The sequence below is a fragment of the Struthio camelus genome, chromosome Z (genome assembly GCF_040807025.1).
Source record: "Struthio camelus isolate bStrCam1 chromosome Z, bStrCam1.hap1, whole genome shotgun sequence".
NCBI lineage: Eukaryota > Metazoa > Chordata > Aves > Struthioniformes > Struthionidae > Struthio > Struthio camelus.
Window position 1 is genome coordinate 28,804,258 of NC_090982.1, and position 12,807 is coordinate 28,817,064.

Genomic DNA, 12,807 nt, shown 5'->3' on the forward strand with positions numbered 1-12,807 from the left:
TGAAGATTTATTTCTAGGGTCAGACATAACTGAATATAAAAATCTCATCTCTTCTCTGTGTTGGAGAGATGCTCCTGAAGTTGTGAGTGTTGCAGATGAGCAGTTTGAAACACAGGAAAGGTGATTTATCTAGACAGTCTTTGACTCTTACTGGGCTTTCCATTATAAGTGTAAAACCACCACAGTCTTTACAAACACACGCTGCATTCTTTTAAACTGAGTTGAGAGTTATTGCTAGTTTTGCTCATTCCGATGGTAGGACTTTAGTTGCAGTTAAAACTTCTATCCTCTTTCACTCCCACCCCTCTCATCCATTTAGTATGTAAACTGTTTGAAGAGAGAACTGTTTGTCTCTGGAATTTTATCATCTTCAACTCAAAATGGCTGTAATTCAGTTGTGGATGTGGAATGTCCTCTGTGATTAAGTTACCTAAGTCTTCAGTATTTAACAAAAAAAAAAAAAAAAAACCAAGAGAACAGCTGGTGTGCTGATTTCCTGCTTTCTCTAGTGACTTAAGGTTATATATGTGGTAGTATGCTTTTTTATCATTGAAGATGAGATTCTTTTGTAATTTATACCTTTTTGACAAGAGATCTCTTAATGAAGAAAACAAAGCTTTGTCCGCTGAATTTTCTCATTGGCAAGCTGGGCCATTATGGTTATGCAGCTCTGCTCAACTTTATGCAGTGGATTTTACATGCTCTTTCACTCTTAGCTCTGTGTTGTCTGTTCCTTCTCTGTAGTCTGAATTTTTTTGACTTCCTTTCTATTTATTTTGTTCAGCGAAGTAATTATTTTTAGGTGTTCATACAGAGTGTCTGATCCAAGTTACTCCACTTTTGCTTAAAATTTAAATACATGAACTTTAGTGAATGCTACTTAACATCTAGCTTGTTTTTTGACTTGGTTTAAATTATCTGTTTTTTTCTAGTGCATTCCTTTTTGGCCTGAAAGTGATGCCAACAAACTGCTTGTTAGAGTTGAAAATTCTGATCTTCCCCCAAAGAAGATAAATTTTGATAAGCAAGAAAACTGTCTCTTACTGCATTTGGACAACAAGGTAAATGGTTGCTCTCAGAAACTGGGTAAAGCAGCATAAATATGTATTTCATTTTCACTCTCCAAACCATTCTCCCTTTGCATACAGTCAAGTATTACAAAGTCATAGGTGTTGAAAATATATAATACATATGTGTGTGTGTGTGTGTGTGTTATTTTCATTCAGTCTGTCCTCTCCGTCTCCACTGTAATATAACTTAATTGACTTGTATGTATGTACACAAATACATACAGGTGTTTCATTTTAGGTGCTCCTCTAAGAAGTAAACCTCTATCCAGTCCGTAACACAGACTGTTTTGTCAGCGTTCTCTACCTAATGCTGAAAGTAGTTAGATTAGTTTTAGGGTAGCACTAAGTTTCTTGTGCGATACATAGCCTCACTTAGCAGGTAGTTTTTAAATACGCGAATTTTCAGAGGTAGAACATTCTAAAGGATGTTATTGATGTTTATGAATGATCCAAGGAAGATTCTTCTACTAACAACCTAAAACTTGAGAGTACAGAACTTCTTCATAATTTTAATTGGTAAGTGTAATATCTGTTTCCTGGAATAACAGTATGATTGGAAAGTATTTTTAAAGTATATTAAAACAGGCTGATTATTTGATGATTTTAGCTTATGGGTGCAAAAGTTTTCAAAAATACCATGAATACATGAAATTAGTATTTTAGAAATTGATACCACTGTTGTTTACTTTGTAATTTTCACATTTGATAGCTTGGAGGAATTATAGTGGATGTTAACCTGACTGAACATTCTACAGTGATTACCTTTTCTGATTACCATGATGGTGCAGCTCCATTTCTGTTAATTAACCATACTAAAGAAGAAATTATCGAGTATGGACAGAGGTATGTATGGAGAGCTTTAGTGTGGACGTCTGCAAGAAGACATGTAAACTGTATTTCATGTACTGTAAGAGTGTCTGCTGATAGTATTGCTGCAGTATTACTTAAGAACAGTGATGGTGAAGTTCAGGCTTGACTGCTGTTATGCAACCAGCCTGTTGGTTATGCTTTTAACATTTCCTTGCAAGCTTATGGATAAAGTATATGCATTTGCAAAGTGCCTAAATTACATACAGAATTAACGAAACAGACAAATCAACATTCCTTGCTTTATTTAACTGTGTACAAAAATGAGAGCACCACACGGGGAGCTATCAAAATGTGACTATGTGGAATATTCTCATATCCTTACATGGGAACTTAGTTTTTTAGTCTATCAGTCATCTCTGAGTAGATCTATGAGTTCTGTGTCCAATATTCTCTTTCCTTTTCCACTGCCTAGGCAGAAAAAACGGAGGGGAAAAACCTATGTCTTAAGAATTCGTGTGTCTAAATTTATCAGAGCATCCACAAGTCTATTTTATAAATTGAACAGGATGGATTATTAACAAAGCAGTGTTATGTAGTGCCAGAGACCTGTTTTTTTACCAGTGAAGAAGCTGTTTTATGAGCAACAGTACTAATGATCTCGTTTTATATGGCTTCTGTGTCCTTACCCTTTTTGCCTTCTCTCATAACATCCCTACACTGGATATGTTTTGCTGTTTTGGAAATATGCAGGTGCTGTTTTGTGCAGAAGTAGTAACAAATGAGTTCTAAATATATTTACCAAATCTAGTTGAGATTTAGTTGAAGCAATGGATTCAAAAGTTACGGGAGAGAGGAGGGAACAGACAGAAAGACAGATACATAGTTATTTAAGTTTTATTAAGCCAGACTAAAACTAAGAATATTTTAACAAATGTGAATTACCTGCAACCAGTCAAATTGAGTTTTGTCTTGGTTTTGCTCAAATGCCTGATGTATGTGGGGCAAGGGTTTGAAGAAAGAGGGACAGGTCATTAAAACTCATAATCTTTTGTTCACGTTCATCTTTACAAAGCCCCTTTTGAGGCATGTTGCAGAGACTGGAGCCAAGCCTCCTATTAGTGCAACTCGGGCTGAGAGCAGCATAGCCAGATCAGTATTATGTTACACCACCTGACTGTAGCTATCCGGGTTCTGGCCTCAAGCTGGAATGTCTTTGTAATGCTTTGCTACAGTGTGCGGATAACTGTGCTTACTCTAGAATTGATGCAGCATGCAGTGCTGAGCAGTGTAAGTGTATCTACAGTGCCTGTAGTCTTTTGTAAATGCTAAGCAGATTCTTCAGTTTTTCCTTTTAGATGGCCAGAGCAATGTCGTTTAGAAATTGGTGCTTGAAAAGCTGAAGAACTTCTAGTCCAATTAGGCTTGCAGCTATATGCACCTCTTAAAATAAAGAAGATATGCAACTTCTTGCTTTGTTATTTGTCTGAAAAGATTAGCAATTTTTAGGTTTTTAGCTGGTTTTTGAGCAGCCCCAGTGCAAATTTTAAAGTTAATGCGTATAGATCAGCTTTTGTAATTAACTGTACACAGCACTGACTACCTTCAGAGAGTTTGGAAGATAGTCTGCCAGTGTTTTTTTTTTTTTTTTTTTTTTAGCTGTATCTGGATGGGACAGATAGATTTTAAAAATCTATCTGGTTGGAAGAATCCACTGTATGCAGATACTAAACACTAAATTGTTTTTCCCTCAGCAAGTCGAGTAGAAGAAACCTTCCCTAAACAGTGAATTGTGAGCACATTTTTTTCCCCTCTAGGAATAGTTATCTTCAGCAGCAAAACCTGAATTTCCTTTTCAGTTTATAAATAGTGGAAAAAAAGAGGAAGTTGACCTTAAGTTTCCCTGTTAATTACAAGCAGGGAAGAAAATGAGTATTTAAAAATATACTGATACACTTTATTTCTAAAAGGATAGCTATGTAATATTATTTTTATTACTGTACTGAAAGTGATTTTTGTCAGGTGTTACATACATGATGTTACTTTAAGTTTTCGTTTTCATTAAAATTTATTATGTAAGAGTTCTTGGTTTTTCAAATGAAATGTTGGACTCTGCAAAGTCATTGATAAGAAAATAAAATTTCAGTGAATATTTTATATTACTTTGTTCTAGTTCCCTCTGTGAGTTGGAAGACTGTCTTGAGCCAAATAAGGCAGTGTTGTATACTTGGGCTGACCCAACAGGATCTAGAAAATTGAAATGGAAATGTGGAAAGAGAACGGAGGAAATTACCCCAAAGGAAGTATGTTTGTTATGTAGGGCTCCTTTTAATGATGGCTGTTTCTTCTCCTCTTAGGCATCTGATGAAGGTGGTGATTTTTTTGTTTTGTTTTTTGTTTCCCCCTCCCAATAATTTGTTAATGATCTAAGTATTTTTCTGACACAGGCAGTACAATACAGATTCATTCAAAAGTCAGTAAAGGTGACTGTTACATAGCTATTTTCAAAAGCCAGGAATTTTAGTTTGCCTAGAGACGTTTATGCTACCTCTACTTGTTATGCATTCCTTTTTACTAGCTGTATGTGGAATTAGTTTTTTTGTGGCTGTTGATATGCAAGATTAGATGAATAGCTAAAATTATATAATGTTTTGTGAGCGTTGGCAGTACAGGAAAGCTTTCACCTTTAGAACGTGATCTTGTTTTGGACCTACGTAATTGCTGTGGTGGTGGTTGGGATGAAAAAAAAAACCTAATTCACTTGAATCAGGCCTGTTTGCTTTTCAGGGTTCATCTTCTACTACGTTTTTTCTCTACTCCTCAAGAAATGATTTGATACAAACTGAGGAGGTGCTTTAGAATAAGTGGGTGCAGAATATGCTGATCTATGCAGCCTTGTCTCAGTGATCTTAAGGTTGTTGTAGCTAATGCGCTTCTACCATGACTGCTATTTAAAGAAATTCCTTTACTTTAAAAGGAAAATCCGTAGATATTTTGTTTGACATTAGTCACGTTACAGGTTTTTGGGTCTTTATCTGAAGCAAAGGTAAAATCAAGGGTCTTAGAAACTTCAGCGTTTCTTCCTGTAATTTCTATCGTGCTTTTCTGTGATGAAGAGCCAAATTAAGTTAGTGAGCTGTTTGTGATGTGATGAGCTTGCAAAGAAGCACAGTGTCACTGAACAGAGAAGAGAAGGGTTAGCAGCCTCATCCTCTTATTCCTTCCCATCATCTCATCATGTCTACCCACCACATGCCGGTCATGGTGCTTATCAGAACCTTCTGTGTGCTAATCTGGCTCACAAAAATGGCAGAAAACCATCAAAAAATGAAGATTGATTTTTTGTTTATTTGGGGGTCTTTTTGTTGGATGACTGTTGTGTGGGGATGGGGTTTTTTTTGTTTTGTTTTTTTTTTCCGAACAGATTCAGTGAAGGATCTGATGAAGGTTGGAGTCTTCTAGGAGCAGGCAATGTGGAGAATTTCCCTTCTGGTGTCAGTGAGCTATTAGCTTGCGCAGGACGTTTTAGTTTTTAATGAGGCATTAAATTAGTTGCACATGAACGTGCCCTCACACTCTAAGCAGGGAAAACTGAGACAGATTCTAAAAGGCTTTTTGTGTTAAAGGTGAAGGTAAAAATATCAAAAGTTTAATTTGCTTTCCAAAATATGAAAGAAATTTAAAAAGGTGTACTTGCATGTAATTGTTGCCATAAAAATGTGTAATATGGCAATGTCGAGGCAAAAGTTGTGACTTTTTTCTAAAAGTAGTATGTTAGGTAAAATACAGATATATTTTTTTCAAATCCTGTTTTTTATGATGTTTATAGAATTTTGAGGGAGATATTGATGATGTTTGCCATTTGCTTAACTTATGAAAAAAAACCTGTGTTTTTGCTTTCATCTGTAACTGAGATCAGTATATGTTCTGTATGTATGAAATTCCATAATTAACAAGTGCAATCACTGACCTCATAGGTGAGGGTCTAACACAGAACAAAAAACACCACCATTTGCTGGAGCTTGTGCCAAAAAGCATTTATCTTTAGTTCAAAAGTGTATGTGTGTGACTGCTGTAAACCTTAAAAATTAAGATTTTATCATTTTCCTATGCCTTTAAAACATTGTCTTCTATTTGTGTTCGTGTTGCTAAGACTTTCCCATTTGTTTGTTGGGGTACAGTGAAGAGATGGCTAAAAACTTTTCCTTCTCTTGTTTGTAGGACAGAATGGAAATACTCAGCCTGGACAGTAGAAAAATTGTCTATTTAGTGTCATTTTTTGAAGGTTTACAGCGTATTGTCTTAATCACTGAGGATCAGAATGTATTTAAACTCACGTATGAAAGCGTAAAAGCAGAACTAGCGGAACAAGAAATTGTTCTGTCTTTACAAGATGTTGGAATTTCATTGGTTAATAATTACACAAAACAGGAGGTGTCCTACATTGGAATTACAAGGTAATTTATTCAGTATGCAACTGTCTAAAATGTTTAACTTCTGGTATTTTTACTTACTGAATTTTCTTTTGGGGAGGAGGGAAAAGAAAGCTAATCAAGGATAATTAGAAATAAGTCATTATATGTTTTCCTGTTGTAATGGGATTGCATGCATTCTATATTTGGATGGTGTTGCTCTGGCAGTGTGTTAAGCATAACTCTGTGTGGCAAACTTCCTCAGTCCATTGAAGTATTTCCTGTCTATAGTTTGGGGTGATAATGGAGTCATCAGTAAGGTCTGCTAGGTGGTTTGTATCAGTGGATATTGGTCTTCATTGAAAACTTTGCGGTAAGAGCCTATAGTTATTTTTAATTTTGTTTGGGAAATTACGTAGACACCAAAGCTCTAGTACTTTGCATTTTCTACTATAACTTATGAGAGGGGAGCAGAAAAGAAGCTATACAACCTGCAAGAGATGTGAGCTATGATGTATTTGTACAGGGGCTTTTTCGAATGCTCAAGGGACACTTATACCTCCTTGCCATAATCCACCCACTTTTGCATATTCTTAACCATGAGGTTGCTGGGGATGAGGTTTTTCCCTCTGGATAATTTTTTGTACCAGACTGCAAAACAAGCAGAAACTCTAGGTACAAATGATTCACCTCTCTCATTCACAAATTCCAGTCCTTGCCCTCACTTGAAAATGGATAACTATCAAGAAAGTGGAAACGCTTTGTGGTCTCTAGATGTTAAAATTTAAAAAAAACTGCCTAATCTTAACAATGACAGTGAAATGCCCACATTTGAAGGAATGGTGACAAATTTCACTAAGTCAATGCTTTCTGGAAGCAGTCATCCATCGTCAGGAGACTGTAGCAGTGCTGACTGCTGGTATTGTTTTGTTGTTAATCCCTGAGCGGATGTAAATCTCCTGAAACCTCTTTTGGAAGATCAGAAATCGCTCCTTGGTTACATTGAAAAAAGCCTGTTATTCCCAATGTTCCCATTTATAAATGTGTTAATATAAATAGAATGCAAAAAAACAGTTTGTATCTAAGTTGATACAGAAGAAAGTTTTACCACACTTGTCTTGATTACAGTCATGCACTCCATTTTGTTATTTTTCCCCTTTAGTTTGCCTTTCTTGTGCTGTTCTACCAGTGATGTATCAGTATCTGCATGGCTGTAGTGTCTGATTGGCTCTGTAGTTGTCGTATATGGAACGACTTGTTGACAGAAGAACTCTCTTCCCTCTCTCTGATAGTAGTTAGTTTGTGCCCTATACATGGAATCCATGTAAGTGTGAGGTGAAATCGGACATCAGAGCTTTCCTCAGTAGGAAAAAGTCCAGCGCCTCTTAACAGATTTTTAGGATATACAGATATATCTCCCCAGGGATGTACATTTGAAAGCCTACACTGAGGATGAAGAATAACGGACAGCAGTATTATTGAAACTGAGCTTCTTGACTAATTATTTTTAGTTATTAGGTTTTAGGCATTTTATTCCTATCTTGATCCGGCTAGGAAGCTGGACAAACTTACTGTTAACTTTTTTTGTTTGTATTACACTGGAAAGACTGGCTTCTGTTTAGAACTGAGAAGGCATTGGGCAATTTGGGTCATTTTTATTTACCATGCTACTGCTTTATGATACAGTTTCTCATTCCACAGTTACGACATACTAAAAGCCATACTAAGATAGGTAAAATTTAATTTGAAATAGCTAGTCCTTTTCTCTTGATCCTTTTTTTGTTTGTTTGTTTTCAAAGTTCTGATGTCGTTTGGGAGACAAAACCCAAGAAGAAGTCAAGATGGAGACCTATGAGTGTTAAGCAAACTGATAAGTTAGAACAAGAATTTAAAGATTACAGTGAGCTTACGCCTTCGGAAAATAAGATCATTGAGTTGGAATCAAATGTTTTGGTAATACTGATAATTGTCTTAATCTATTGTTTGCATGTGTACATAGGAAAAAAATAACATATCAATTTTGTTGTCTACCAAAACATCTCCAGTGAAAATTTAGATGACTGATTTATCCAATCCATTCGAAATTCATTCTTTATCTCTACCTAGAAGGGTGGAAAGCTTGCAGGTCATGGGTCTAAATATATGCAAAGCTACAGGAAAGAAACTGCGTTTTCCTTCTCTGATATACCTGGGGGGGAAGGGGTTGGTTTTTTTCTTTGTTTCTTTTCACAGAAGGTCGTGTATTTTTCAAATGGCTTGTTATGGGATGATTCAGCCACATGATTCAAACACAGAAATATCAAAAACATTATTCCAGAATTTATTCTACGAATTAAACAGTACATTTTACTCCTAATACTACTGTCCTTGTCTACAGATAAATTCTAAATATTCACAAGAATCGTGTTGCAGATAAATTAACATGTGCCAGTTTGCATCTCAGTCATAGGCCCTGGTAGTATACTCCTGTGCCTCTCCTCTAGAAAGCCAAATATAGCAAGCTATAATCCCTCCAATAGTACAATATACAGGTTCATTTTCTAGTTTGGTCTCCATTGGAATTTATTAAAAAGCTTGATTGATTTAAATAGAGTAAAGTTTTGACATCTGACTAAAAAGCAGTAAAAGCCTTACTGTTAAGCTTTTATTACAATGTTAATGAAAAGTGTAAAATTTAAAATACATTATAAAAAAGCAGTCTTTTGCAACATGTAGTATACTTACTTTTCTTTAATGACACAACAGGTATGCTTAACTCCTAACGGAAGTAACATGAAAATTCAGCAGCCAAATGAGATTCCTATTAGAAGAAATTATCTGCCGGCTTTAAAAGTAGAGTACAGTTCATCTGCACACCAGAAGTCTTTCAGAATTCAAGTGTACAGGATACAGGTGAGTCTTGTCAAAGAGCAGGGAGTTATGTATAGGAAAAAAATGTTTATGGAAAGTTGGTAGGAATAATTTTCAGCAACTTTGGATTTTTCTTGTTGTTTTTAAATTAATCATAATCATTGGCTTCTACATCGTTCCTCCTTAAACTTTTAATGGAAATGCTACCTTATTGCTTGTAAAACAAACAAACAAAAAAAAAACCAGACACCGAAGAATGTTGAGGAAAAAGCATCTACCATTCCTTTTCCACGCTCTTTTCTCAGTGGTCTTTATTTACAACCACCTGAAAATTAAGGTAAAATATGCTGTGTTGCATATATTCGAGTTTTAAAAATACATCCCTTGTAAAATTTTGTGGACCATTTATGTCCACAGATTGGGAGAAGCTTTTCTAGATTATTTGTATTGAATTATTTCATTTTGAAAATAGAGATATCTTAAACCACAGGAGTCAGTTTTCCTGCTTTAGAATTAGTGGAAGTGTAACAAAAAATATATAATTCCTGTGTTTGTCCTCTTTTTAAAATATTTCATGACTTGAAAAGCTAATGTGCTACACCTTGTCCTGTCCTTACCCTATTAGATACAAAACCAGATTCCTGGAGCCATATTTCCCTTTGTGTTCTATCCTATTAAACCTCCAAAGTCCATCACCCTGGATTCAGGTTTGTTCTGCTTTAACATAATTCATACTTACAGAATGCAGAGGTGTTTGTTTTTAATGGGGTTTCACCTTGTTAGTTTTATCAGATGAAGACTGCTTGTTTAAAAATTTAAGAACTTCCCTGGGAAAGTCCAAATATTTTAGACTGCTGATGGGAGTGTTCTTTAGTATAGGCGTACTGACTAGAGAGAACACAAATACTGATGTTAGAGAAAATTGCTTCCCCATTTCCACAAAGAGTAGTTAGAGAAAGCCATCTAAACTGTTAACAACTGGAAGAAAAAATAATTGTTTCATCCATCAGTATCATATATTTCAAGCACATCTTTTTGACACACTAATTCAATGCTCTCAGAGACTGTAAGGTCTAAATCAAGTTCGAGTCAAGCTTAAATAGGGGTTTTGGCAGTTGCATTCAGGCTGGAACAAAAATAAGTGCTGACTAACATAGGACAAAAGTTACTTGTTAAAAATGAAATAGTCACACTGTTGACTTGATGGCAGCGAATGTGTTGCACAGTTTATTACTTACATTTGGAGCTCAGTGGCCGTGAGGGTTCTAAGGCTAAATCTCACTTTTCATCTCCAGTTGCCAGATTTTTATCTACTGACCAAAATAAATTTTTCCATTTATCCTAATCATATTGTTTATGAAGCTTATTTTTTATTAGCTTGTAGGCAGTAGTGACACAGTAACCCGAAATACTCCTGTCTCAGCTAAGTTTAAAAAAAGAAACTTGTGCCTATGGTACCCTAGACTTAGACAAGACATAATTTGCCATATATTGAGCTTATAAATGGTGCCTCACACAGCAATTATTGCAAGTTTAGACTTAGTTTTCTTTGTAGCCTTCCAACTTCTGCACTGCTTGAGCAAAGAGCTCAAAGTCAATACAGGATTTGATGAATTGCTGAGTTTTTTTGGAAGAGTTATCCATTAACTCACTCTGGGCAAAGCACTTTGGAAGGCCAAGGCAGGAAAGATTCTGGATTGAGACAAAGAATACTGCCTTTATTTTTCTTCAGAAGCTATTATGACACCAGGTGTTCAGCCTGGATATGGTCAGTTTTAAACTGGAGTGCATAAATCTGAAGAACAAATTTTAATTTATTTTTTAATATCAGTCTTTGAAAATACAACATTATCCCATTACTACAGAAATTCTATATGACTGAGATTATCAGCACTAATTTGGATACATTTTTCAGAGATAAAAAAGTGAAATAGAATTTGGATGTTCCATTTCATTCTTATCTTCCTCTTCCTGTCTGTTCCTGCTCTTTTCCCTGATTTAGTTGTTTGTTTGTCAGTCACATTCATTATATAATCCTACTTTGTAGGATTGAAAAAATCCTGAACATGTATGACTTTTTCATATTAAAAACATGAAGTTATATGTATCATATAAAAATCTGTGCTGATCTCTTTTTATTTTACAACTTCATAGCACCAAAACCATTTACTGATGTCAGTATTGTTATGAGAACTGCAGGACATTCACAAATATCTCACATTAAGTAAGTATTTTAACATATTCCATCTCTTTTGCCATTGGTCATTTTTATTCAGGCTTTAAAATTAAAGTAGGGGCAAACATAAGGCAAGATACACCAATTCATTCCAGGAAAGAAGAGAGCATTTGAAAAAGAGAGGTGAAAGCTTAACCCCATTTGTTAGCCACCTGACTGCAAAGTAAAGCAAGAATTTTCAAGGATTTTTAAAGCAAATTTTTACTCTTTTTAATTTGGAAAAGTAAACTATATTTAACAGTGCTATCCAGTGTTACGTGCTGCTATTTCAATAAAATAGTTCTGCTTGCAGGAAGTGTGTTTACCGTCTACCACTATCGGAAACCTTCTTTTGAACAAAAACAGTGGTTCCTAAAAATAAATTAAAAAAAAAAATAAGTTTTCTGAAGTTACTGAGTGAAATAAACGCCTTAGCTAATTGTACTTTGTAATTTAAAGCTTTACATTTTTTCATGAAATAGTGGGGTTTTTATGTGTGTATTTTTTTGTTTTTTGTTTTTGTCATACACAGGTACTTTAAGGTACTGATTCAAGAGATGGATCTCAGGTTAGACCTTGGATTCCTGTATGCGTTGGTTGAATTCTTTACGCAGACTGATGTGCCCAGTGACCAAGAGGTAGAAACCTTTTGTTGTTTAGTAGATTTTAAATTTGTAATTACTTAATTCAAAAACAGAACCAACAAAAAACCCGACTTGTTCTTGTATGTCAATGGCATTGGCTGAGTGTTGTATCTGGGAGTAATAGGAAACTGAGGATTTAAGAAATATTGTTATTTGAGGCAAATAGTAAACTCCTTCCTTTATTTTCATCTTGGCATGATGCACAAAGAGGCTTCAAAACCTTACAAAAAGAATGAAAGTAATGCTGTTGTAGTCTGTATGCAGTCTTTGTAATACCTTGCTGATCTTTCTGTTAAAAGAGTCCAAACAGGAAAGGAGTGAGAATAATGCTCTCTTCTTTAGCCTGCCAAAAAAAAAAATCTAGAAAATTCTTAGTCAGAAAAGGACTGATAAACGCATTGCTCCGTCGGAGCAGGAGGAGTGGAGAGTGATGTTGATCAGAAACAGAAAGTGTGCTCAGTAGTGTTATGCAAGATTGCAAAGTCGGTAGATAATACAATTAAAATGTTGATACCAAACGATACTGGGAGGAGAGGACAGTGGGAGAGAACTGGCTTACCTACAGGGGGAGAATGAGGGGAATTTGTGCATAGGACAAGTAGGAATTAGATAAAATGTAATAGCATGAAGCGCACCATGGTCTGCTTGGGCAATGAAAACTTCAAAGAAAAGCTAAAGGTGACAGAGGAGGTGGAGGGCCTTGAATTTGCCAAGGAACCTGAGCCAACAAAGTGATGTACAATATGGGTATTATGCAGTTCTGAAGTGCATTGGACAATCTATTTTTACAAAGAATACTGAAATTTCAG

At 35.4% G+C, this 12,807-nt stretch overlaps 1 protein-coding gene across 4 annotated transcripts in view; it reads left to right on the forward strand.

Moving 5' to 3' along the window:
- The window catches only part of VPS13A (vacuolar protein sorting 13 homolog A), a 116,411-nt gene that overhangs the window by 77,989 nt on the left and 25,615 nt on the right, over window positions 1-12,807 (forward strand). For all 4 annotated transcript variants that reach the window (XM_068926777.1, XM_068926776.1, XM_068926779.1 and 1 more), the window contains 9 exons: window positions 933-1,061; window positions 1,780-1,913; window positions 4,051-4,180; window positions 6,099-6,334; window positions 8,089-8,242; window positions 9,035-9,181; window positions 9,765-9,846; window positions 11,294-11,363; window positions 11,887-11,992. In XM_068926777.1, coding sequence (XP_068782878.1) covers window positions 933-1,061; window positions 1,780-1,913; window positions 4,051-4,180; window positions 6,099-6,334; window positions 8,089-8,242; window positions 9,035-9,181; window positions 9,765-9,846; window positions 11,294-11,363; window positions 11,887-11,992 — 1,188 coding nt within the window. The remainder of the gene's footprint in view (window positions 1-932; window positions 1,062-1,779; window positions 1,914-4,050; window positions 4,181-6,098; window positions 6,335-8,088; window positions 8,243-9,034; window positions 9,182-9,764; window positions 9,847-11,293; window positions 11,364-11,886; window positions 11,993-12,807) is intronic.